Source organism: Apium graveolens, chromosome 1, assembly GCF_009905375.1.
Source record: "Apium graveolens cultivar Ventura chromosome 1, ASM990537v1, whole genome shotgun sequence".
NCBI lineage: Eukaryota > Viridiplantae > Streptophyta > Magnoliopsida > Apiales > Apiaceae > Apium > Apium graveolens.
In genome coordinates this window covers 121,314,212-121,340,720 of record NC_133647.1, presented here as the reverse complement: position 1 = coordinate 121,340,720, position 26,509 = coordinate 121,314,212, and the positions used below count along the sequence as shown (strand labels likewise).

The 26,509-nt window shown below is 36.9% G+C and overlaps 2 protein-coding genes across 2 annotated transcripts; both read left to right on the top strand.

Moving 5' to 3' along the window:
- The first annotated feature begins 823 nt into the window (after window positions 1-823).
- Window positions 824-6,316, top strand: LOC141666494 (uncharacterized). The gene is made up of 4 exons (XM_074472538.1): window positions 824-2,621; window positions 2,700-2,789; window positions 4,930-5,682; window positions 5,864-6,316. The coding sequence occupies exons 1-4, from the start codon at window positions 1,758-1,760 to the stop codon at window positions 5,909-5,911; spliced, it is 1,755 nt and encodes a 584-aa protein (XP_074328639.1). The 5' UTR covers window positions 824-1,757; the 3' UTR covers window positions 5,912-6,316.
- Window positions 6,317-10,439: 4,123 nt separating this feature from the next.
- Window positions 10,440-22,243, top strand: LOC141666487 (uncharacterized). Its single transcript, XM_074472530.1, has 10 exons — window positions 10,440-10,685; window positions 10,838-10,945; window positions 11,253-11,315; window positions 11,410-11,568; window positions 11,685-11,789; window positions 12,123-12,194; window positions 13,598-13,681; window positions 13,803-13,903; window positions 14,238-14,325; window positions 21,669-22,243. Exons 1-10 carry the CDS (start codon window positions 10,605-10,607, stop codon window positions 22,062-22,064), a joined length of 1,257 nt encoding a protein of 418 aa, XP_074328631.1. The 5' UTR covers window positions 10,440-10,604; the 3' UTR covers window positions 22,065-22,243.
- The last annotated feature ends 4,266 nt before the right edge of the window (window positions 22,244-26,509 follow it).

Genomic DNA, 26,509 nt, shown 5'->3' with positions numbered 1-26,509 from the left:
TTTATTTAGTTCAATTGTATGTTAGATCCTTGAAACAGAGTAGGACGTTTTTACCTAAAGCTCCAAAGGACAGGGGTGGCGCAGTGCTTTGTTGTTCAACGAAGGAAGAGACAATAACGCTTGCTGAATTTTTAATTTCAGCTAATTTATTGTTCAAATGGTGGGGCAAACCATGGTAAAATCATCCCCGCGCACACTAACAGGGTGGTTTGATTTCCCTTGGATTCACCAAACAGGGATGAAATGCCATGTTTCATATATTGTCAAGGTCAGCTACTAATCACAAAGAGTTGACAAAGCTGAATATGATTTTAGAGAACAACTATCATATTTGTACCCACTCTATGAATTTAGTTGACATATAATAGAAAAGGTGTAAATGTATTTTTACGACAAATTTATACCTGAGTAAAATATTTTTGTATCCCATAACATTGCATTCTTTACTTAAATTTTTATGCTTGTGATGAACCATACTTGAAAGAAAATGTTTATAAATGAGTAATTAAAAACTTTTACTTGAAATACTTATAATTTCTAGAGATTAAGTCCCCCACTCCTGAAAATATGAAATGAATATTTAATAATTTTTTAACACCGCGCGAAGCGCGGTTTTTTCAACTAGTTATATAATATTATAAAAAATTGATGGATGGCGCGTTATCCACCCGTTCCGATTGATATAAATTGAATGTTTTCAAAGAAAAGCTCTAAACGGCTGAAACAAAACAATTCTGAAAATTTACAATTTGATTATATTTAGTAAAATAATTTCATTAAAAACCAACTTGGTAAAGAATTAAACTCAGGAAAAAATAGGGTTAAGGAAAACACATCATCTTTTTCTATTGTAGTGAGCCATTCAACACATACAAAAAACACACACACGAGAAAACTTCCGCCAGTATATATATAATCTTCTCGTCTCTAATTTCAATTGCAATCCCTCACATAAAATTCTATCAAATTTGGATATACTCTGCTTCTCTCTCATACAATACAAACTCCCTCTACAAAACAACTACATATACACACACACTTTGTATCTATCTAATTCACAACTCCCTCGACTCTTGCCTTCAAACACATAAAAATCAAAACTTTGTGTACCCCACTTGTCTGCATTGATACCCTTTTAAGTGATTGTTAATTAGGGTTTGTTCTTGGCCTTAATTTACTCCGTTTTGGGTTTTTCATGTTTTGTAATTCTGTGTCTATATGTTATGATTTTTGGTGTTTTTTGCATGTGGGCATGAGTAATTTTTGATGTTTTGGTGATTCATGATTGTGGGGTTTGAATTTTTGCTGTTTCTTGTAATGGGTATGAATTTTTAGGTTGGTTTTGTGGGTATGTTTTGAATTGAGTTTTTTTTAGTGATATGAGGGTCTTATGAGTAAGTTTTAGCCTTTAGGCCTTAAGGAAGGTGTTAAAGTTTGTAGCTTTTGGTTGTTTGAAGTTGTTCCTAATTGACTTCAGAGTAAATATATAGACACATAGATAGTGTACAGGACAGTTGGTTTGTTAAAGTTATAAAACTGGATTGTAAGGAATTGGTTTTCGGAATCTTTGTTCTGGACATTAAATTGCGTTCCGAGTTTTGTGGTGCTTGGTATTAAGGGAAACATAGAAGAAGCTATATTTGGATTAATACTGTCCGAGACAAATAGTTTTGTCGAGTTATGGTGATATTTGTATTAATGAAGCCGATGCAACTTAGACTTTTCTGTTTTTAGTATGGTCTTGTTTTGAACTAATTATGGAAAAAAGTGAGCCTTCATTTGTCCCTGAGTGGTTAAGGAGTAGTGGAAGCGTAACTGTTGCTGTTAATACTAATCACCGTCAGAATGATCATATTTCATTTAAGGCGGCAAGAAATAAATCATCAGTAGATATTATTGCTCATGATTCGGGACGTTCACCTGTTTCTGATAGAACAACATCCTCTTACTTTCGTCGAAGTTCTTCTAGTAATGGTTCTAACCTCTCGAGGTCTTACAGTAGTTTTGGTAGGAACAACCGTGATAGGGGCTGGGATAGAGATACAAATGAATTTCGTGATAACGATGGGTTAAGGTTAGGTGATCATAGGCGTCAAAACTATTCTGATTCATTAGGGAGCGATTTTTCGAGTAGGTTTGAGAAGAATGACTTCAGACAAACACACTCTTCCATAGCCGGGAAACATAGTGAGCCATTATCCAGGAAAGTATCAGCTGACATGAACAGTTCCAGCAAAAGCCACTACAACAATGGCAGTTCTTGCCTTTCCGGGAGTAGTGCCATCAACAGTGTGCGCAAAACTTCATTTGACAGGGATTTTCCATCTCTTGGAGCTGATGATAGGCAAACAGATTATGGCATAAGAAGAATTCAATCTCCTGGATTGAGCATAAATGGGCAAAGCTTACCAATTGGGTATTCTACAGTGGCTGGTGAAGTTGGGTGGACCTCGGCCCTAGCGGAGGTACCTGTGATGGTTGGAAGCAGTGGCACCAGTACTTCATCTGTTGTTCAATCTGCTCTTCCAACTTCAACTTCTGTGGCATCAAGCTTGACAGCTGGCCTCAATATGGCAGAAACTCTGGCACAAGGTCCCTCTCTTGTTGAATCTGCTCCTCAGGTAGATTAATTATTTCTTTTTATTGCACGGGGCTTTTTTGAGTTATCCCTACTTAAGTAATGTTCTTTTTTATTATAGGTATCTGTCGAAACTCAGAGGCTCGAAGAAATGGCTATAAAACAATCTAGGCAGCTCATTCCGGTGACACCTTACATGCCTAAATCTTTGGTGAGACTGGTGTTCTTTTATTTGTTAGTTATGTCGGTTCCTGTATCACGTCACGTTAAAACTTGGTGTGCTCTAGTCTAATATCCCCTTCCTATAGTGGAGTGTTTTTCATATGGGTATTCTATGGACTTTAGTTGTGGGGTTTTAATAGACTTGCATATTGGTTGAGCCCTTCATTATATGCTAATTGTTAATGGTGAGATATCTGTTGGATAAATCGCTGTGTGTGTATTTATAATATTAGAAATGATTACTTGTCAGCTAATGACCTGGCAAGTGGCAACATTATAGGATTAGTGATGTTGTTACTCTTGAACTACGAATAAATTCAGCAAAAATGAAATTACCGTAAACCATAATTGTCTTTGTAGGTAGGCATATTTTTCTATGTATCAAGTTTGTAAGTATTTTGGCCAAGGGAGTTTAGAATGGACTCCTAGACCTCTTTTAGCACTCGGAGCAGCTTTGCCACCGCTGGACACTCCTGATTTTTGTAAACCATTTAATCTTTGTAAACAAACTTCTAGATGACGAACATTTTTATATTATAGTGTTGAGGCATTCCTTTTCCTTACCAAATATTACTTACTTTTTTAATATAAAATGAGATGCCCTATATTTTTTGTGAAATGCATTAATAAACGCACATACTTTCTTCATATAAGCTACTCTTACACATATTATCTAGTAATTTATTGTAATTCTAGTGTTTTCTTCCACCTCACTGAAAGCTCTGTGATAATCTAAAATTTTTATCATTAGGATTGATCATCCTTGAGTCATCAAAATATGTTTCTGCATAGGCTCTGAGAAAAAAACAAAAGAAATATACCCTCACTGAGTCATTTTAGACTGTTTTTATGAGTGAACAATATTTTTTAATTTAATATTTCCAAATGCTAGTTTTGTCGATGTCTGTATGCTGCCTCTACCTGATAGCACGCATTTAGTGGCGATTAATGAGCAGCTTATCTGAACTTTCTAGTATCACTAGGTATATTATTTACTATTTAGTCTCATGAATTGAGGAACTCTCTCTCTCGAGTACCGCTACATTGGGAACATCTGATGAGCAAGATAATATGTTTGGTGGAGGGCTTTTCCTGGAATTACATTTAGTTGAGCAAGATGATGAACTTTTGCTAAAGTGATCAAATTTGTTGAAAAAAGTAATCAAAATTACAGAATTATAATCTTGAGTCTAGAATTAGTGCATGGGTAGTAGTTGCCTAGTCAGTAGACCTTCTTACTTAAAGTAGCCTCGGTTAATCCATCAATGTACCTTCATTCATATGTAGGGTGAGAATAATTAGAGGACAATGGTTTAACCTTCATAACTGTCAGCGTGGCTAATAGCGAGTAACACACATTTTAATTACCTATTATCGTTAGCAGTAGAATGGACAAGGTAAAAGGAAGCAGCACATATTAAGAGGGATAGAGTGAGGTTCATCATTAAACAATATGTAATGTGAGGATCAGCTTCCGGTGCAATTTGAGATTCTTAAAAACATTGGTGTGACAAGAAGCCTATCCACAATTATGTTGTGGCAACCCCAACTTTTCACTCCAAGCGTTTTAAGTTTACCCTCCTGGTAAACCTATTATCATATTATGGTAATAGTCTAATAGATTATTTCTAGATCTGCAAAACATGTCTTAAATTGTGTTTGCATACTAAAATTATCAATCAATTACTATGCTTATGTTATAACGCGTGCAAGTTTTGTGATGGTTATGAAAGAAAAAAGAAGGGTTTTTTAATTGGAGAAAGCGTGGAAAGAATGAGAAAGATTATGGTTCTGTATTAATTTGTCCATAATTGTTCGTTTCAGCCTAAAAAGAATAGTGTGACATCTCTCTTAGTGGGATAAATATGAGGGATAGGAGGATCCTGTTGTGGAACAGCCAGGGCATAAAAGACATCACTAGACATATGATAAACAGTCATGACCTTGAGCAGATAATGTTATTTATTCCTGGGCTTGATTCAAAGTTGAGCACATTATAGTATTTTATAATGTTGCCTTTTCAGTTTTATTCCATGGTGTAGGGCTAGCACTTCCGAGTTTAATTCAATTGTCTTTGTATTTGTAAATGACATGTATCTTAATACATTACCTGTTTACAAATGTCTCAGGTGATAAATTCTTTGGAGAAATCTAAAGGTAAGGTAGCCCAGCAGCAACATCAGGCCTCTTCTATTCACCCTCTGCGTGCGACACTCGAAAAGTCTGATGTGCCAAAGACAGTGAGCTTGGGGAAACTTCAAGTCCTCAAACATGCACGAGAAAGGAATGGCATTTCTTATCCAGCAAAGGATAGCTTGAGCCTTACCAATGATAGTACAGTAGCAAATAACCCACCGACTACTTTACCAGCTGTTATACCTCCTTCAAGGATACCAGTTCAGCACCTGAATGTTAACCGTAAGCCTGCAGCAACATTGGCTACCCCGGCATTGGAGAAGAAACCTTCAGCTCAGCTTAAGAGTCGAAATGATTTCTTCAATCTTGTGAGGAAGAAGTCTTTGACAAATTCCTCCTCTGTTTCTGATTCCGTCTCTACGGTATCACATTCTGTTCTGGAACAGTCTGGTGAAATTCAAGCTTCTGCTTCCCTACCTCAAGGAGAAGATTTTCAACTTGCAAACCACTCTAATATGGACCAGTTTAGAGATAACGTGAATGCCTTGATCAGCAATAGTGGAGATCATAATGGCTTCCAAAATTCTTGTGGCAACGGAGAGACTCGTTTAAGATCTGATGTGATTCTTTGTTCAGAAGAGGAAGAGGCTGCATTTTTGCGGTCACTTGGTTGGGATGAAAATGCTGGAGAGGATGAAGGCCTTACAGAGGAAGAGATCAATGAATTCTACAGGGATGCAAATAAGGTACGAGCTTTCTCAAATGCTTATGGTCATTTGAATAAGGGTCTGAAATCATATTTCTTTTGGCCGTGTTAGATATTTGCTAATCAGAGCAGTGGTTTGGTTATTTGGTATATTAATCATCTATATTGCTGTAAACATGGAACCCAATCATATATTTGTTATTTGCTGTTCTGTTTTGCAGTATATCAAGCCTGGCTCATCCTCAAAGACTTCCTTGCGATCTGTTTAAAGCCTTATAGCCTGCCAATTTGCTGGACATATTTAATTTATCTTGTGTCTTTCACTAGGTTCAATTTTGTCAAATTCAAAGATGGTAAAGTTTCTTTTGGGTTTATATTATATATTTTGTGTGGTGGATAGAAAATCTGAAGGGATCCAATTAGGCACATTAGAAAGTTTATGATATAGTGTGCTTTCTGACTGCTACAGCACTCTGAGACTTGGAAAAGATGAAGATAGAAAAATAGGATTTAGGTTTCTATGGAACTGCCAAGGAACATTGCTCGATTGTGCAAATTCTGAATATTTTGATCAGTTTCATGGGTTTTTGGGAGGGGGTAAGTTTTGAAGGTATATTGAATATTATGAGTTACATACCAGTTTTACAGCCAAAAGGAGCATTTTGTTATTTATACTCTTTTGTTTTGGTTTATAATTTATCTTTCGGTTTTCCATCCTCTGCAATTTAATTTTTAGCCAGGCTTGTGTATTGATCAACGAAATACTTGACTATCTCTTAATTTCGAACTAATACCTGGACCATTTCTGTATGTGCTGAAATAGATGTTATAAGGGCTCCATCTCCAACCTGACCACCACTTCCATCCACCACCGACGACCACCACCACCTATTTTCCAACCACTGTTACCATCAGTACTGCTACAAATCGGCCCCCTGTCAACATTCCCCTTTCTGGCAAACAGATTATACTAATTTTCTCATTTCTCCAGCAACTTTCCCATCATTTCGTATACCTCTCCTTCGGTCTTGTTCAAATTCCAGGTCTTATATTTATTAATGTTCCTCAGATCTCGCAAAAACAATACTAGGTGATTTTGTAATTTCTGTACATAGGTTCTAACGGTGGTTTAAACTATTATTTAAAGTGATTTGTCGAAATATTTGTAAATTTTAATTCTCAGTTTACATATGGATGGTTCTTTTTAGAGCGGACTTTCGTGTATACGAGTTAAAAGCAATGAAATTTTGGTCGAATTATATAATTTAGTATTGATTAAGAAATTCAAGTACTTGAGAATTTATCTTTTGTCGTATCGGACTCTTCTTCGGGCTCTAAATTTCATTCTAATTTATCCTCGATTTTTGTTAGAATATATATTCAATTGTAAGGTATATAATCCTAATTAGTCAAAAAATAATAAAAAAATCACTAAAATAAGTATTTCTAGTTAAGCAGCAAATTTTATAAAAAAAATCTACAATTAATTGTAAGCTTACTATGCAGTTTACAATTAAGGGTTGGCTTAGTTGGTTAAACAGGGGACAACTATCCTCTTTGTCATAGGTTCGAATCCCCGGGAGGAGAATTTATGATTAATTTATGATTATGACTCCTGAGCCAGAGCATGTCGCTTAAATACGATTTAACTTGATTCACGTGATTTGCAGGCTATTGCGTGACCCCGTAGGACTTACCCAGTGCGCATCCGAAGAGTAGCGACTGCGGGTTAGCTACGATAAAAAAAGAAAAAAAATTAATTATGGAGCGGTCTACTCAGTGCGCACCCGAAGAGTAGCGACTGCGGGTTAGCTACGATAAAAAAAGATAGAGAAACTTAATTATGGAGCGGTCCCTGGCAATCATTTGTCATTGAGCTTTTTTTGTAACAAAATCAACTATTCAACGGCTATGATTTTAAAAAAAATTGCTATGGATTGTGAAAAAATTCATATAAGAATTATTAATCAACTATTTAAAGGTACAAGAATCCTTTATGCTTGATTTTGTAATTAACATTCCAGTATATGAAATATGTTAGGAAATTAATAACACACATATGGGGTGAATGTGTTTTTCTGTTTTTAAGCTTTTCTTGGATCTTTTATGGTTGAACAAAGTAAATTAAATTTTGTAGTGAAAGTGTGTTCATGCAGAAATTAAATTTGCAAGAATAAAAAACACAGATCTTCAAAACTCACTTAATTTTATATTAAAATTAAGAATGTTTTGCTACAAAATTTCTAGGCTCTTTATTGATAAAGAATTTAGCTTCTTCTTGAGAATGTTATAAAATTTTCTATCTAAAATTGTGACAACTGACAAAAGACCAGTGTTAACTTTATAACTCAGTTAACTGCTAGTTTACACAGTGTACAATAAGACACGCTATTAGCTTTTGTGAACAGTCACTTGTCATTTTCATTTATAGAAAAGTATATATTCTATTTCTGGCTTAACATATCGTTAGCATCCTATGATTATCTTGATCTTCCTTTGTCAGTTAATCTTCACGATTGATCTTGCACATCTTTCAAGCTGCTTTTTGTAGACTTGTCAATCCAGCTGTTTGGATTGTTTGTTGATTGTTAATCTTGGATATTGAACTGATCTGCAATTTTGTACTTTGAGATTTTACCTCGAGATCTCCAGTTTGATCTATAGAATACTTTACATCTCGATAAGTATATTGGCTTATCGAGATCTCCAGTACTCTATAGTTAATTTGGATTGTAGAGGTCTCCCAGTTCTCTATAAGAGAATTTAGCTTGTCGAGATCTCTAGTCTTCATATCTTCACTTTGACTTATCGATATCTCTGAGTTCTCTAGTGGCTTATTGACTTATCAATAACTCAGAGTTCTCTAGTTAAATTTGACTTGTCGATAACTCAGAGTTCTCTAGTGAATTTTGGCTTATCGATATCTCTGAGTTCTCTAATGAATGTTGACTTATCGATAACTCTGAGTTCTCTAGTGAAGAAATGACTTGTCGATATCTCCAATCTGTATGTCCTCAATTTGCCTTGTCAATATCTCTGAGTTCTCTATAAGATTTCCTGAGTTCTCTATAAGTCATTCTGAAGTTCTCCAATGACTTCTCTATAACACTAAATATGTGACTTGTAGAGATCTTGGCTTAGAATATTTTTCCTATAACAGATTTATCCAACTCCAAGGTTCTTCATAATTCTTCTGAGACATGATCTTCTTGATCTTCTTCCAGATAGAATTCTTAGAATTAACATTGTTTATAGAAAAAGACTCAAGTCTGCTTCTTTGACGTTTTTACAGACTTTAAGTGTTACAAGTACAAAATACAAATTAAGACAACAAGACAACTTACTTAAGGTTGACAAATTGTCTTAATCTTGTTAAAACACAGGCATGTCTTGCACAATACTTGAAATGTTGTCATACCCTGTTTTCCTGCAAGTGAAGGCCCTTACCACAGAATCAAATATAAAGAACTACTACTTCCTTAGATTGGTCATGTTTAAACTTGATAGGTTGATTCTTCCACCATAATTGATGAAGTCCATAAACTCAGTCAGCTCATCAGAAGTTGGTACCTCCACCATATTTTCAGTTGCCAGCCCCAAGGCTCTATTCACATCTTGGTCATTGAACATTATCAATTGGCCTCCCATTGTGCATGTCACCACCATAGAAAGAGAGTTGTCATTCATATCAGTCCTTACTACTGCTGTAGTCTAGAATTCATGCAGGACATCTAGATACAAGACTGGATTTGCAGTCAAAACTCCTGCAAGATAAGACTCAGCCAAAAGTTTCATAAACCCCGTGAAACTGTCAAAAGCTTGGTTAGCATCAGTAAAAGCGAGGTAATTGGTTCCTTTCTCTGGAATAGAGGCTCTTGCAACATTGAATGTCATTGTTAATTGATGAGAATGAATGGGCAAGATTTTTTTTTTTTTTTTGAAAAAGGAGTAAAACTGAGAGAGAAATCGGTTTTTGCTTGAAAGGCTGGGTCACTTGAGATCTCGAAAATTGTAAGTATGTATATGTATCGAGAAGTCTGGGTATTTATAGTAAAAGCAAATGACTTGTCGAGAACTCAAAAATAGATGTTTGGAATTTGTCTATCGAGAAGTCATTTTAGGAAATGAAAGACATATCGAGAAGTCATCTTAAATTACTCTTATAGAGAACTAAAAATTGACTTATCGAGATGTCAAATAAATACCCAGTTTGTCCAAAAATGGACTGAATTAATTCCAACTTTTATTTGAATAAATTCAAAGTAAAAATTAGAATAAATTTTCCAAAAGTATTTTACCAAAATAATTTATTAAATTAAATTATTTCAGTTTTGAGTTATTGATAAATCAAAAATTGTACTTGTAGAAAACTCTGTGAATGAACCCTAGTAGAGAACTCTACAAGGACATAATTTTTCAACTACAAACTTCATAATTTTTCCGAGGCATGATCTTCTTCCAGATAGAATTCTTAGACTTGACACTGTTTATAGAAAAAGACTTTAATCTGCTCCTTTGATATTTTTACAGACTTTAAGTGTTACAAGTACAAAATACAAATTAAGACGACAATACAATTTATTTAGGGTTGACAAATTATTTTAGTCTTGGTAAAGTACATGCATGTTTTGCACAAAAAAAATGAATAACATAGTACGAATGAAATGTCGATTCTAATCCCGTAAAGAGCGCGAGGAAGTTACCAAATTTTGATGAAACGAAAGTAACATTTTTTTTCTAAAAATACCTAAGGTTACATAATAAAATCTTTAGTAAAATAAGTAAGACGCAGAATAAAGCTAGGAGCAGCAGGAAGGGGAAAACAATCAAATACGTACAGTCCATTGGGCTGCCCTTTACAAAAAGAAAAAGGGGATGGTCCAATCAGCACCGTAAAAAAAGAACGACAGATACAGTAAATTGGGGCTTAGGGTTTTGAATTGTAGCTCCCGAATTCAAGCAATGGGAAGCACCGCCGTTGCCGACAAGACTGAAGAACAGCTCCGTCGTGAAATCATCGAGCTCCGTCGCCAACAACGCGAGGTTTCCTCTCTCTCTCTCTCTCTCTGTCTGTTTGTGTAGATGTCATTTTCACATTTTGATTGCGTAATCAGCTTCATATGTGTATATGTGTGCGTATACTGTCTAGTATTACGCGTGTGTGATTACTGAATTTGCTGTTGGAATGATGACAGATTACAGAGCGGCTTCGTGATCCAAGGGGCATTCGACGTGGTGGGTTATCGGGTTCCGGTCCAGGCCATCGTGGTTTCGTACCTGGTGGAAACCGGCAGCGCAATTTTGTGAGACCTCAATTCTTATTTTATTTTTTTAATTGTTCTTCATATCATGTATTAGTATGTTTTAAGTATGGTGAAACTTCGATTATATAATACTTTTTTTTCGGTGGTCCCAATTAGAGTAGATGCTGTGATTTCTTTTTCTTTGACAAATTATTACTTAATAGTCTCGATAATATGTTGTACCTATATTTTAGGGACTTAATGTGGCGTATATGAATTTATTAGAATTCTTTGGTTTGATATTATTAGTATTTAGAGGTGTTACTGTATTTTACATGTAACTGAGTGAAGAAGTTCTTTGGTATAGGCTAATAGGAATGAAGATAATCAACCAGCGCCGAAAAGGCGGCTTTCTTCAGCTGTGGTGAAGGTGAGACGTTATGAGCTTGATTCGCGTTGTTATTGTGCTTTGATCGGTTAGAGTTTTCATTGATTTGGCTTTTTAATATTAAATTTGAGTTAAGATCGAAGATGGGGAGATTGTTGACGACGATGATGTAAAGGAAGCTGGAAACAAAGATTCTGTGATGGAGGAAAGCGTTGAGGCTGCCGTGCCCAGCCAGAATGAGGGAAGGGATTCTACTTGGCCTAGGAGGGTTGGTGATCAGAGGTCACGGATGATGGTAAGAAATTGAAGTTGTGATTGAATTAGTTGGTCGGGTTATCAAGATTTCTTTATGTCTGTTTTAGTGCCTTTTTTCGTAGACGTTTTTAATTGTTATCTGTTTTTATGCAATAGGATTCTGAAGCTCCTCCGGTTCCTAGAGTATTGCCGAAGGACGAAGACCCAAGTTTAGTCAAGAGAAATAAGAGGATGCTTGGGCAACTTCTTGGCACTTTGGAGGTAATCCTATCATTACGAGGCATTATATATTTTACTTTTAAATTATGCAGCGGTGTTGCCAGTTTTGTTTAGAATACAAAAGTACCTTTTTGGGTTGGAAAATGTAAAACTACTTTTATTGAACTCTTCAAGCTAGACAAGTTATGATAGTATTTAAAATTTAAATGCAACAACTAAATCAATCAGATTTATGTGCTTCCTTTACCCATTCGTATTCAAAATTCTGTTTGTTTTAGTTGTATTTATCTGTATAACTTGAACAATCATCACTATCATTACTACGTCATACTACTTGTGTCTGATATTTTTTGTGATTCCTGAAATTTTTTACAGAGATTCAGAAAAGAAGATGCAAAACTTTCTGGTAGTGAGGCATACATGCGAAGATCTGATTCCTTGAAAAGAGTAAGTACATTGTTAATTTTGCTTCTTAAATTGTTTGTGTGACACTGTGCATTTGGGAGTATGCGTGGAAATGCAAAGAGTTAAAGGAACTAATCTTTACACTAAATTTAACTGTTCTTGTGATTAAGGAAGTACTCCCTCCATCCCACTGGATTCTTTACATACTTTTTCCTCGTGCTTGACACGCATTTTAAGGCTATTATAAAATATAGTTCTATAATTTATTTTTAGAATTTTCTTTTTCTGTATAAAAGTTTGAACATTATATTTTTATTTAAAAGAAAAAAATATTTAAAATTATTTAGGGAAACATGTTTTACGGGAGCCTTAAAATGCGTGCCGATCCCCCGTCCCCCATTGTAAAGAACCCAGTGGGACAGAGGGAGAACCCACAATACACTTGTATGTGCTTGGGTGTTTGATTGTATGATCGCTGTTTTTGGGTTCATTAGTGTTTAAAGAATAGGAAATCGGAAGTTGTAAATATTTACCTCTAACTATATATGGCAGTGGACCACTTTGAGAGTGTCATTTGGGTGCAATCGCTCTATCTTGTTGCCTAAACTCATAAAACTTGAGTTAAAAGTTATCTTTCATAATTTTTCATTTCTTAGTATACCTTAGTTCTCTCTAGCTACCTCACAAACACAATCAATTTAAATTGTTAAAATGTCCCCCCACCGGTCTTATTTTCCAGTGATCAATATTTAGCTAGCACGCAGAATGTGTGAGATAATCGTATTACCTTGTTATGCATCTATAGATAAAATTGTAGACACATGTACCGAATGTTGGACACATAATGGTATTAGATTCTTAACTTAATTTAAGCATGAACTACGGGAGCTTAATTGGAAGAGTGAGGTCACTTCCATTACAGTAAACATAACTATAAAGTTAAAAAGATGATTGCATTGAAAATCTTCCTTGCTTAGAGTATACCTTAGTTCGCTCTAGCTACCTCACAAACACAATTAATTAAAATTGTTAAAATGTCCCCACCAGTCTTATTTTCCAGTGATTATTATATTATCAACTAGCACGCGGAATGTGTGAGATAATCATATTACCTTGTTATGCTTCTATAGATAGAATTGTAGACACATGTACCGAATGTTGGACACATTATGGCATTAAATTTTTTAACTTAATTTAAATATGAACTATGGGAACTTAGTTGAAAGGGTGAGGTCACTTCCATTAGCAAATTTTATTATTACAGTAAACATAACTATAAAGTTAAAAAGATGATTGCATTCAAGATCTTCCTTGGTTAGACCTGCTGTGTGTAGTTTGGACTTTGGACTATCGCTGGACACTGGATATGTAACAATATTTTTTTCCAGTGTCTATTTTTACATTAGTTTATCTGAAACTGCTAAAATGATTCAAAATTAACACAGGCTGAAGAAAAAGCACGTGAAGAAAGTGAAACGTTGAGGCTACAGGAGCGTGAAAAAATTGCAGAAAAGCGGAGGAGGGATTTGGTTTGTCTTCTATCTTAAATATTTTAAAGTGTTTCGACTTCGTCCTCCTTCCCCACCCCTGATAAATCCAATGTTGTTGTTCCAATTTTGAATTCTGATATTGTTGCGTGTTGTCTATTAGACTCTTAGAGCACGTGTTGCAGCTAAGGCGGAAGAGAAGGAATTGGAGGTGTTATTTATTCGGTGGAGTGAGCACCACAGCAAGCTTGGGAAGTTTTTAAGGTATTTATAGAAATTCATCAGCATGCACAATATGGTTTTATTATTTTCCGCTTTCTTCTACATTTTATGGCTGTGTGTTGCTCACCTGCTAATTGCTTATGCACTCGTTTCTTTTTCTTTTTTTGGTCTCAGGTTATTTTTAATTTTGGTCCAAAAGTATCCATATTCACAATTTTATTGAGCCAAAGATAAGTTTCGTCCATGTGCAGAGTGTGAAGAAACTAAATAATTCAATATCTTGTGTTCCTACGTGTTAATCCTGTATCGTTGACCAGTAGTTTTATATATAATGTTGGTTGACACCCTTTCTCTTTTATTTGCGATTTGCTTTCAGGACCAAGGCAGAACCTCCTATTCATTACTCATTTTCCAAACCATTGGATGAAGAAGATGCAACTTTGGCTGAACAACGGAAAGAAAAGGTACTCTATGTTTGCTAATAGCTAAAGTTTAGTTGGTAGAGTATTTCAGTATTATGGTTGTCACTCTCAACTCCATATAATCTATGTTTTAGGACTGTTAACTCAGAACCTCTAACAGTAAAGACCCTCATTTTAAATGCTTCTGACTTCTGTGTGTAACTTGTACAAATCTAAATGTGAGTAAAGATGTCAGAAAGATAAGAGATTAGCATGGCAAAGTTTTGAAATTGGAACACATCATGATCAGTTAAAAGAATAGAGAACAAGTAATGATACGACTTACATATTTTCTTATATAATTTAAATTTTTAAATGACAAGTGAGAGTAGATATGATGGGAAAGTAGTGCAAGACTGGAAGTGGGAACCCTACGTAGCCTTCTGTTAGGACCAGGCCTGCTCTTTAATTATATTATATATATATATGTTGTCAAGAAATTATAACTATGAACGAATTCTTTTATTGATAAAAAAGGCACACAGAACTAAGTGATATTCGAGAGATCACTCACTCTCCACACTAATACCCTTCAAACACTCTTTCTTCCCCCTTAACCATGTAAAATACTTCTCTATTTATACTCAAACAACCACCCATTCCCAGTCCTCAAATCTAAACCTTAATTAACTCCAGAAAATCCTCCTTCCAAATCTGTAATGAATTGGAAAGTAAATTACTCCATAAATCACTCCTATCATAATCTGTAATTGATTCGTAACTAAAGGCGAACTAATTAACTAGTTTTTACCAAGTAATTAGTTCCCAAAAATCACTCTCAATATAATTGTTCAATAACAATTCCCCCCTTCCAGATCTAGACAATTATTATTGTTTTTTTACGTCTAGCGTAAGTAATGTGCGTAGGAGGCCTAACATTACCCGCCACCCAAACTCGAACCTTGTCCTCAAGGTTGAATTGAGGAAATTGTTCCAAGATGACCTCAAATTGTTCCCAGGAATCTTCAAAAGCTGGCAATCCCTTCCATCGAATAAGAACTTCTGTACCTGCCTGTCCAGTCTGATCGGATGAACGAACACTACACACTTCTAATGGTTCTACCAGTAACTCCATATTAGGAGAAAGGTTATTAGGAATAGTTGAAAAAGCTGTGTGTTTGCCGACTGCTTTCTTTAGCTTAGAGACATGAAAAACATCGTGAATCTTGGATGTCGAAGGTAACTTGAGTCGGTACGCAACCTGACCAATTTGCTGAAGTATCTCAAAAGGACCATAAAATCTGGGTGCCAACTTTTCATTAGGTTTGCGAGCAAGGGACTGTTGCCGGTAAGGTTGCAACTTGACATAAACAAAGTCACCAAGTGCAAACGTAACCTCACGGCGTTTAGAATCTGCAGTTTGCTTCATTTTTTGCTGAGCACGAAGCAAATGAGCCTTCAATTCTGCTAATATGGCATCACGCTCACGCAACTGTTTGTCGACTTCCATATTTGCAGCTGAGCCTAACTCATACAGTACCAATGGAGGAGGATCACGACCATAAAGGGCCTTAAACGGTGACATACCAGCAGATGTGTGAAAAGAAGTGTTGTAGCTATATTCAGCCCATGTTAACCAAGTCCACCAACGAGAGGGTTTATCCATAGAAAAGCAACGCAAATATGTTTCCAAACCCTTATTGACAATTTCCGATTGACCATCCATTTGTGGATGGTAAGCAGAACTACGACATAGCTCAAATCCTTGCAAAGTAAACAACTCCCGCCAAAAGAGGCTCATGAAAATTTTATCTCTATCTGAAATAATGCTATGTGGTACACCATGTAAGCGGACTATTTCACGAACAAATATAGCGGCTACTGAGGGGGCTGAAAATGGATGCTTTAGTGGAATAAAGTGGGAATATTTCGTTAATCGATCCACTACCACTAGTATAGAATCATATCCTTGAGATTTAGGTAATCCCTCGATAAAATCCATAGTAATATCTTCCCATACCTGATTTGGAATCGGTAATGGCTGTAGAAGGCCATCAGGAGACATAGCTTCATGCTTGCTATGTTGGCAAATGCCACAGGCAGCCACAAAATTCTGGACAGAACGTTTAATTCCCTTCCAGTAAAATTCTGCAGACAGGCGCTGATAAGTGCGGCGAATCCCAGCATGTCTTCCAACCACCCCACAATGATATTCCTGTAGTAATAAAGAGATGTAAGGAGATTCAGATGGTAAAGCCAGCCTACCATTGTGCCGTAGATGACCTCCAACTAATGAATAAGCAGGATAATAATTTGGATCTTTTTGTACACATTGCTTGATATTAGAGATAAATGGGTCATCATCAACTTGCTCTTGTAGCTCAGAAAAATCCAGAATAATTGCAGCTGAAAGGGCTGCCAAGGAAACCTCATCCGGCATTCTTGAAAGGGCATCTGCAACATTATTACTTTTCCCAGGCTTGTATTGAATTTCAAAATCATAACTCATTAGCTTCAACAGCCATTTTTGATGCTCATCCTCGACCACTTGTTGGTCGAGTAGAAATTTCAAACTGTGCTGATCACTACGCACTGTGAAACGTCGACCGATAAGGTACGGACGCTTCTTAATGGCGAAAACAATTGCCATCAACTCACGTTCATAAACTGACTTGGCACGCGCACCTGAGCTAAGTTTGTGGCTGTAGAAGGCAATAGGACGGTCTTCTTGCATAAGAACAACCCCTAACCCAAAACCTGATGCATCACTTTCAATCACAAATTTCTTAGAGAAATCAGGTAATGCAAGCACCGGTAAGTTGATCATGGCCTCCTTAAGCTGTTGAAAAGCTGATGTGGCCTCTTCATTCCATCCAAATGCATCTTTTTTAAGCTGTTGAGTCAAAAAGGCAAGGCAATTTTACTATAATCTTTCACAAAACGGCGATAATAACCTGTCAAACCGAGAAAACCACGCAAGGCTCGAAGTGTTTTGGGTTGTGGCCAGTCAACCATGGCCTGAATTTTGGAAGGGTCTGCTGATACACCTGTCCCGTCAATTATATGCCCTAGATACTCAATTCTTGTTTGTCCAAAAACACACTTCTTCGAATTAGCATAAAGTTTATGAGCACGCAAGGCTGAAAAAACACACTGTAAATGATACAAGTGGGTTTCTACTGTTGGGCTGTAAACAAGGATATCATCGAAGAAAACCAAAACAAATTTTCGGAGATATTCACGAAAAACCTCATTCATTAAGGACTGGAAAGTGGAGGGCCCATTTGTAACACCAAACGGCATTACGAGAAACTCATAATGTCCTTCATGAGTACGAAATGCAGTTTTCGGGATATCCTCGGTTCGAACACGTATTTGGTGATACCCCGATTTAAGATCTATCTTGCTAAAAACGGAAGCCCCATGTAGCTCATCCAATAATTCCTCAATGACAGGTATTGGAAATTTGTCCGGCACAGTAGCTTGATTTAGGGCCCGATAATCTACGCAAAAGCGCCAACTGCCATCTTTCTTTCGAACCGGCAACACTAGACTGGAAAAAGGACTTACACTTGGCTGAATAATACCAGCAGCAAGCATTTCAGTCACTAAGCGTTCTATCTCATTTTTTTGAATCTGTGGATATCGATAAGGTCGGACTGAGATAGGCGACGTGCCTTCTTTAAGAACAATAGGATGATCCCTTTTCCTGCTTGGAAGTAGGCCCAAGGGCATCTCAAAAATATCATTGAACTCCTTTATTAGAACAGAAACTGCAGTAGGCATCGGGGTTGCTGGAATAAAGACCTCGTCTCTTGCATCTTTATGAGTAATCTGTCCCAATTCTAAGAGAATTCCTTGCCCACCATGTTGCACAGTCCGCATCATAGTACGCAGTGAAACTTGAGCTTTGCATAAGGCAGGATCACCACGCAATTGAACCCGCACACCACCAATGGAAAATTTCATAGTTGAAGCAGCCCAATTCATGTGCGATTCACCCAAGGAAGCCAGCCATTGGTACCCTAATATCACCTCAGAATTTCCTAGCTGAAGCGGAAAAAAATCAGCAATAACATCAAACTCAGGAAGATTTAAACATACTTGTCGACATATTCCAGCAGATTTGATTTCCTCTCCTGTACCCAATGAGACTCCAAAGTCTTTAGTGGGTGATAAAGGTAGCTCTAATTCAGCCACCAGTGATGAAGAAATAAAATTATGTGATGATCCAGAATCAATAAGAACGATAACTTCTCGCTCACTGATCCTGCCACGAACTTTCATGGTGTATGGAGCAGGAAGTCCTACCAACGAGGAAAGAGAAAGCTCCATAGAGGACGGGTCAATCTCCGTAGATAAGTATGTTGTCATAGCTTCTTCTTCTTGCTCTTGGGACCCGTGATCAACAAATTCATCTTTATTTACCCACAGAACCTGTAATTCCATATTCTTGCAGCGATGTCCGGGACCAAACTTTTCATCACAGCGAAAACAAAGACCCTTTTCTCTCTTGTCTTGCATTTGAGCTTCAGTTAATCGTCTAAACTTTGAAGTAGTTGCTGCTTTAGCAGAAAGCTGGACTGATGTGCTAGAGGGTGGCCCGGTGGAAAGTAGTCGAACAACATTCCGAGAAAAATTAGTCCCTGCTGGACTAGAATGTTTCTGGACAGCCTGTCCCTTAGAAATAATTGATCCACCTTGGAAATGTCGTATGGCTTTATTTTTATCCTCAATTTGTTGGGCACTACGCATCATCTTGGACAACCCCAGAGGCTCCATTAGTCTCAATTCAGCCCTTATGTCTGGTTGAAGCCCTTTTCTAAAAACGCTTTCCAACACCGACTCTGATAATTTTTTTAAAGGGGCAGAAAGTACCTCAAATTGGTGACGGTATTCCCGTACGGTTGTTTGTTGCAGAGAGAATAGTTGGTCATGAAGAGCACCCACTTGTGTAAGTTGGAATCGCTCCAACAGTTGTAATTTGAATTCCTCCGAGCCGCGAAAAGGACGCCGACCTTCCTCATAATAGTACCATGATAAAGCATCACCTTCCAAACAGACCATTGCAGATCGGAGTTTCTCCGTGGAGGACATGTTATTAAGCTCAAAGTATCGTTCTGCACGAAACAGCCAACCTTGGGGATTCTCTCCTTCAAACACAGGCAATTCCAGTCGTCGAGGTAAAGAATCCAATACCGCTCCTGATTTATTTTGCTGTTGCTGTGAATTCTCAAGGACAAGGGTAGATCGTCCAGTAGCCTCATGACTATAGCTATCCATTTTTGTAAGTATGGTAATCATACTTTCTTTGAGAAAAGGAATGTCATTTTGAATTTTTTCAATATCCAGCTTCTGAAATTCTGCTTGTAATGCTTCAAATTTCTTTTCTAAGTCTTCAACTCGATTTTCAACTTGTTTTGCACCTGCCATTTTCCGAAGAACGGAGATGCTGTGATACCACTATTAGGACCAGTCCCGGCCTGCTCTTTAATTATATTATATATATATATATGTTGTCAAGAAATTATAACTATGAACGGATTCTTTTATTGATAAAAAGGCACACAGAACTAAGTGATATTCGAGAGATCCCTCACTCTCCACACTAATACCCTTCAAACACTCTTTCTTCCCCCTTAACCATGTAAAATACTTCTCTATTTATACTCAAACAACAACCCATTCCCAGTCCTCAAATCTGAACCTTAATTAACTCCAGAAAATCCTCCTTCCAAATCTGTAATGAATTGGAAAGTAAATTACTCCATAAATCACTCCTATCCTAATCTGTAATTGATTCGTAACTAAAGGCCAACTAATTAACTAGCTTCCACCAAGTAATTAGTTCCCAAAAATCACTCTCAATATAATTGTTCAATAACAATTCCCCCCTTCCAGATCTAAGACAATTATTACTGTTTCTTACGTCTAGCGTAAGTAATGTGCGTAGGAGGCCTAACACCTTATATTATAACAAATTAACAACAATTATTCTGAATTATTTGTGTGCACTTAAGTATCTCATATGTATGTGAGTACAGAAGATATGTGTATAGCTTATCAACTTCAATAATTTAAAAGGGTGTATGCTATGTTTCTCGGACTCGGCTAAAAGTGTCCGACATGGACACGTGGACTCGGCAACATTTTGGAAAATATGCATGTTTTTGGCTTAAAATAAGTGTCCGAGTCCGAGTGTCCATGTCCAAGTGTCGAGGATCCGACACGGGTACTCGAAGGTAAAATTAAGAGTCCGAGTAACATAGGGTGTGGATAATCCGCTGCAAATTAATAAGGGGTTAAATATTAAAATGGTCACTCAACTGAAAGTCATATATCAGTTTAATCATCAAACTTAACGAGGTATCATTTGAATCACTAAAGTCATAATAAATATCAAACAGATTACTCAAAATATGTGTTCGAGAATTAAAAATTATTTTATGAAGTTATATATATTTTTCTTGAATCCTATTACAACCAAATGAAAATGTATGAATTCTAGTATTTTATATAATATAGTAAGATTTTTAAAAATTTATCTACTATTTATTTTTAATTTTTTAGTCATTTTCTTTATTTAATAAAAATAATTAGTAGATAATTATTTAAACAGCTATCATGAGTCAGTAGTTCAATTGTTGGCAGACATTAATCATGGCAAAACAGCTATCATGAGTCATGGCAACCTGTTAAAATATTGCTTCTGAATGAATATGCTTAAATTTTTCCGGGCCCTCAATGAAAAACAGCTATATTATCTCATCCACCCGTATCAAAATTCTATATGTCTGCAATGGCCATTGTAATAAGTTATCCATGTTTTAGGGTCAACAGTTGTGCATCATATGCCAATGTTGGCCTCTGTGTCTTTGTTGGATCCACTGAGACATGTAGATGGCTTTCATCAGGCTTGATACTTTGTTGGCAAAGACGTCTGAACACATTGCATTTTGCATGAAATTGGTATAGTTGCAGCCAGTCTAGTAGAAATTTGACTATAACCCTGAAGTGTAGTATGAGTTCCAACTTTGGTTATAAAATAGTCTGGCCATATGCATCTCACAAGATGTTTCTTGCCAATTTTAATCTTTTATTTAATTATTGTGAAAGATTCACGTTCCTTGCCAAAACCTTGGTTCATGTTCCTTTTTATGATGATGACTTTTGTTGGTATCAAGGTGAAGCAGAAACTTGCTTCATCACCTACTTACAAGATGTCGCCAGTTCTAATTTTTTAGTTAATTTTAATTAAAGATTCATGATGCTTGTTAAAACCTCGCTTCACGTTCCTTTTTAAGATGACGACCCCTTTGTTGGCATCAAGGCAAAGCAGAAACTTGCTTTATCACCTATTCGACTAGATTGTTTAATTATTATTTTCTTCCAATTCCTTAATTCAGATATTTCAAGAATGGAAGGCTGCTAGGAGGGAGGAGTTATCACAATATCAGAAACAGCTTGCTGAGCGATCTGTTTCCAATGTTGAGAAGGAGTTGGAGAGGTGGCAAAATGCAAGAAACAGCCGTAAGGGAAACAATGATGCATTGAATTTGCAAGAAACTATGGACCAAGAATTAGAGACCCACAGGCTTGAGCATGGACCCAAGAGACGGAAAATTTCTGGTGGAGGCAACAATGAAGATGAAGATGATGTTGAAGATATCAACGCCGGAGAGGATGACATGATGGATGATGTGCTGGATGTTGACGAAAACAATGGGAGAGGCGAAGAAACAGTGAAGGCAGACACAGATAATGGTAGTCCTGCTACAGACATTAAGGAGGAAGTAGCCTAAGTTTTTTTTGGTTGATGTGGTTGTATTATGCATCTTTACGCTTTGTCATAGATGTTAGCAATGTGATGTGGATTTATGGGTTTGTGTTTTCGTATCTGCTGATTTTTTTGTATTCACATTGAATATGTTAGGGTATTTTTTTTATTTTTTTTTATAATTAAAATTTTGCATTCAGAACAGGTTGGTAAAACTTCCTAGTGAACTAGGAAGCCCAAGCTACATGATACAGAGAAGCCCTAAAAGGGGAGAAAATACATAAGCAAGATACACCTTGCAAACTGCAGATTTTCAATGAGTCCTAGAGAAATAAAGTAAAACAATAGCAGCTAGAAGTGCATAGGTGTATCATCAAAAGGGGATTGTGAGCCAAGAGTTTTAAGCAGCCTCCGCTGCCATCCCACAGTTAACTGAGAGAATTCTGGCAACATCTTCTGAATCATGCTGTAGAATGACCACCGGACAAAGCCATGTTCTTCCAGAGGATACGAGAGACTTGGAGATGCAGGATGGGAGAGCCAAACCCCATGTGGAGGTCCATTTTTTTTCCTGGAGACGACCAACCTCCTTTTTTTAAAATCGAACTAATTGGATTGGTTGATTTATTATCTCTTAGCCGGCCAATTTGGCTTGCATTCACCCTTTTAAATTTATAAGATTTGCATGATTTTGTTGAAATAAATGATATTTGTGAAACATATTTTGCAAGATAACATGTCTTATAAGATAATTTATTTGCAGAATTATATGGATTTCGAGAAATTCAATAAAAAGTTGGATGTTAGGGCCCACCATGCCCACAATATATGTTTGGGCTAACGTAAATGTAAGTGGAACATGTCGAAAAGAGAGCAACCCAGTCATGAAGGCTTTGGACCAGCCCAAGATATGCGAAGACGTGGTCTCATAACCATAACTTTTTATTTCCTTTCTTATCGGAACCGCCCGAAATCCTCGGGATGTAACATTAACGGGGTTCAAGTTATGTACATGGAGTATTTATTTCGATAAACAATTCCTATCACATATATCTTATATATAGATTTACTTACGTAAACCCATACAATTATATCCCAACTATTAAAATGAACCCTCACTTCCGAAGTTTGTGTTAGAAATATATTATTATAATAATAGATATGTGAGAAAGAGAGAGATTAAGAAGAGAATATTGTATTTATTTAAGTGTATACTCAAGCCTAACTTTACAGGTGAAAGATATATGAAAGACCAAAGGGCTTGTGTTATATGAACTAGAAAGCCAAGAGTTATAAACTAGAAAGTCAAGAGTTTTATTCTAGAAAGCTCAGAGGACATCCATATTATAACACTCTCCCTTGGATGTCCAATTTTCAATAATCGTGCCTCGTTAAAACCTTTCTAGGGAAAAAAAAACCTAGTAAAGGAAAATGAGTACATCGATTTTGAAAATTAATTTAAGGTCTCTGAGCCGTCGCATCCCCATCTTGTGTACCAATCTTTCATAAATTGTTGGCGGCAATGACTTGGTAAATAGATCTGCAAGATTCTCACTTGAGCGAATCTGTTGAACTTTAATTTCTCCATTTTCTTGAAACTAATGTGAAGAAAAACCTCGGTGATATGTGTTTAGTTTTATCTCCCCCTTAGATGACTCATAAGAACACCATGCCTCGTTAAAACCTTACTAGGAAAAACCCTGTGGGAAAAACCCTAGTAAAGGAAAAAGAGTACATGTGTTGTACATGTAATAATGTGCGTATTATATCTCCCCCTCATTTTGACATGACTATGAATATCAACATAAATCATGAAGTCTGCACATCCTGATCATGTGTACTAGTTTCTCGAATGAAGTGGTAGAAAATGCCTTTGTGAAGAAATCTGTTGGATTCCTTTAATCATCATTCCTTTCATGTGATGCTGCCTCGTTAAAAAAATGCCTGCAGCAATTGAATTCATAACAAAAGAAAATCTCCACTATAATTTATTCAATTTTTGTTTCCCTATCACTTTTCTCCTGCAAAATTAGTTAGTGGAGATTATCATTTTGTAACTTCAAGATTAACACACCCTTAGAGCGAGCGATCCCTTAACAATAAACACTAACCGAAAGCAGAGTCTTGTTTTAAATGATAAATTTATAATTATGTCAAAACATGTTTTAGTTTACTTAGATACGGTACTTCCGGACCGAGAATTTCCTTCAAGTTTTCACAAAAGTTGGTGTACTATCGTGTATTTATAATCCTTCTGGAATCCACATACAATAATATATCATTCATCCAAGAGTAATTCTTCTTAATATATACACCAAGAAACACTTTGTTAGGTAATGAATCACACATAGAGGGGGGGGGGTGGTGAATGTGTTTTTTCTGATTTTAGGCTTTTCTTGAAAGTTAATGGTTGAACAAAGTAAATTAAATCTTGTATAGAAAAGGGTTCATGCAGAATATAAGCTTCCAGAAAATAAAGAACACAAATCTTCAAAACTGACTTAATTTTTGTATTAAAAATTAAGATGTTTTGCTACAAAGTTTCTAAGCTCTTTGAAGTTAAAGAGCTCAGCTTCTTCTCGAGAGTATTACAAGAATTTTGATCTAAATTGTTACTTTTAACTAGAGGACCAGTGTTAACTTTATATCTCGTAACCTAGAAGTCCTATTTTCCTCAAAATTTCAAAGGGTCCTATGAATCTGGGACTCAGCTTCCCTTTCTTTCCAAATCTTATCACTCCTTTCCACGGAGATACCTTCAATAGCACATAATCTCCTACTGCATATTTCCTATCCTTCCTGGTCTGGTCGGCGTACTTCTTTTGTCTGTCCTGGGCTGCTACCAGTCTTTTCCTGATGAGTCCTACCATTTCTCTGGTTTGTTGGACTAACTCTGGTCCTAATATCTTGTGTTCTCCAACTTCATCCCAACACAGGGGAGAGCGACATCTCCTTCCGTAAAGAGCTTCATACGAGGGCATTCCTATGCTAGCGTGATGGCTATTGTTGTAAGCAAATTCGATCAGGGGTAAGTGGTCATCCCAATTTCCTTTGAAATTAATGGCACATACTCGTAGCATATCTTCTAGGGTCTAAATAGTCCTTTCGCTTTGTCCATCATTCTGGGGGTAGTAAGCGGTACTCATGTTTAGTCTGGTGCCTGCGCATTCCTGGAAGCTTATCCAAAATCGGGAATTAAACCTCGGGTCTCTATCTGACACTATGGCTACCAGAACGCCGTGTCTAAATACTATTTCCTTCAAGTAAATATCCACCAACTTGTCTACAGTGCATCTTTCGTTGATTGGTAGGAAGTGTGCGGACTTGGTCAATCTATCTATGATAACCCATATGGCATCACGATTGGTCTTTGTTCTTGGTAAGCCTGTCACAAAATCCATGGCTATATGCTCCCATTTCCATTCCGGAATCTCTAGGGGTCGTAATAGTCCACTAGGTCGCTGCTGTTCAGCCTTCACTCTCTGGCATGTCAAGCACTTGCTGACCCACTCTGCTACTTCTCTCTTCATGTCAGGCCACCAATAATATTCCTTAAGGTCACGGTACATCTTCGTGCTTCCTAGGTGGATTGAATATCTAGAGCTGTGCCTTTCGTGCAACAGCTCATCCTTTAACTCTTGCACATTTGGAATCCAAATCCGGGACGCATACCTCATGATCCCTTTCTCGTCCTTCTCGCATCTCACTTTTTCACCGGTCAATGTTCCTCTTTCCTCACTCATCTTCTTTTCCTGACATACTCGTATCTTTTCAGTCATCTCTGGTACTAGCTTAATCTCAAATAATCCTTCCGTTCCCTTACCAGTCATCCTCACGTCAATTTCCATCTTCTCAAATTCCTTAATCAACTCCTCCGATGTCATTATCATCTTGAGTCTTTCCTTCCTACTAAGGGCGTCAGCCACCACATTGGCTTTACCCGGGTGATACAAAATTTCACAGTCGTAGTCTTTTATCAACTCTAACCATCTCCTCTGTCTTATGTTCAGTTCCTTCTGAGTGAAAATATACTTGAGGCTTTTATGGTCAGTGTAGATCTCGCATTTCTCACTGTATAGGTAGTGTCTCCAAATTTTTAGGGCAAACACTATGGCTGCTAATTCTAGATCGTGCGTCGGGCATCTGCTCTCATATTCCTTCAATTGTCGAGAGGCATACACTATAACTTTGCCGTGCTGCATTAGTACACATCCTAATCCTTTAAACGATGCGTCACTGTATATCACAAAGTCTCCCTTTCCATCGGGAAGAGCGAGCACTGGTGCTGACACCAGCCTCCTTTTCAGTTCTTGAAAACTTTCCTCACATTTCTCCGTCCATACAAACTTTTCTGTCTTCCGGATAAGTCTAGTCAGTGGACCGGCTATCTTAGCAAAATCTTGCACGAATCTTCGGTAATATCCTGCTAAACCCACAAAACTCCTAACCTCTGTTGGGGTAGTTGGTCTT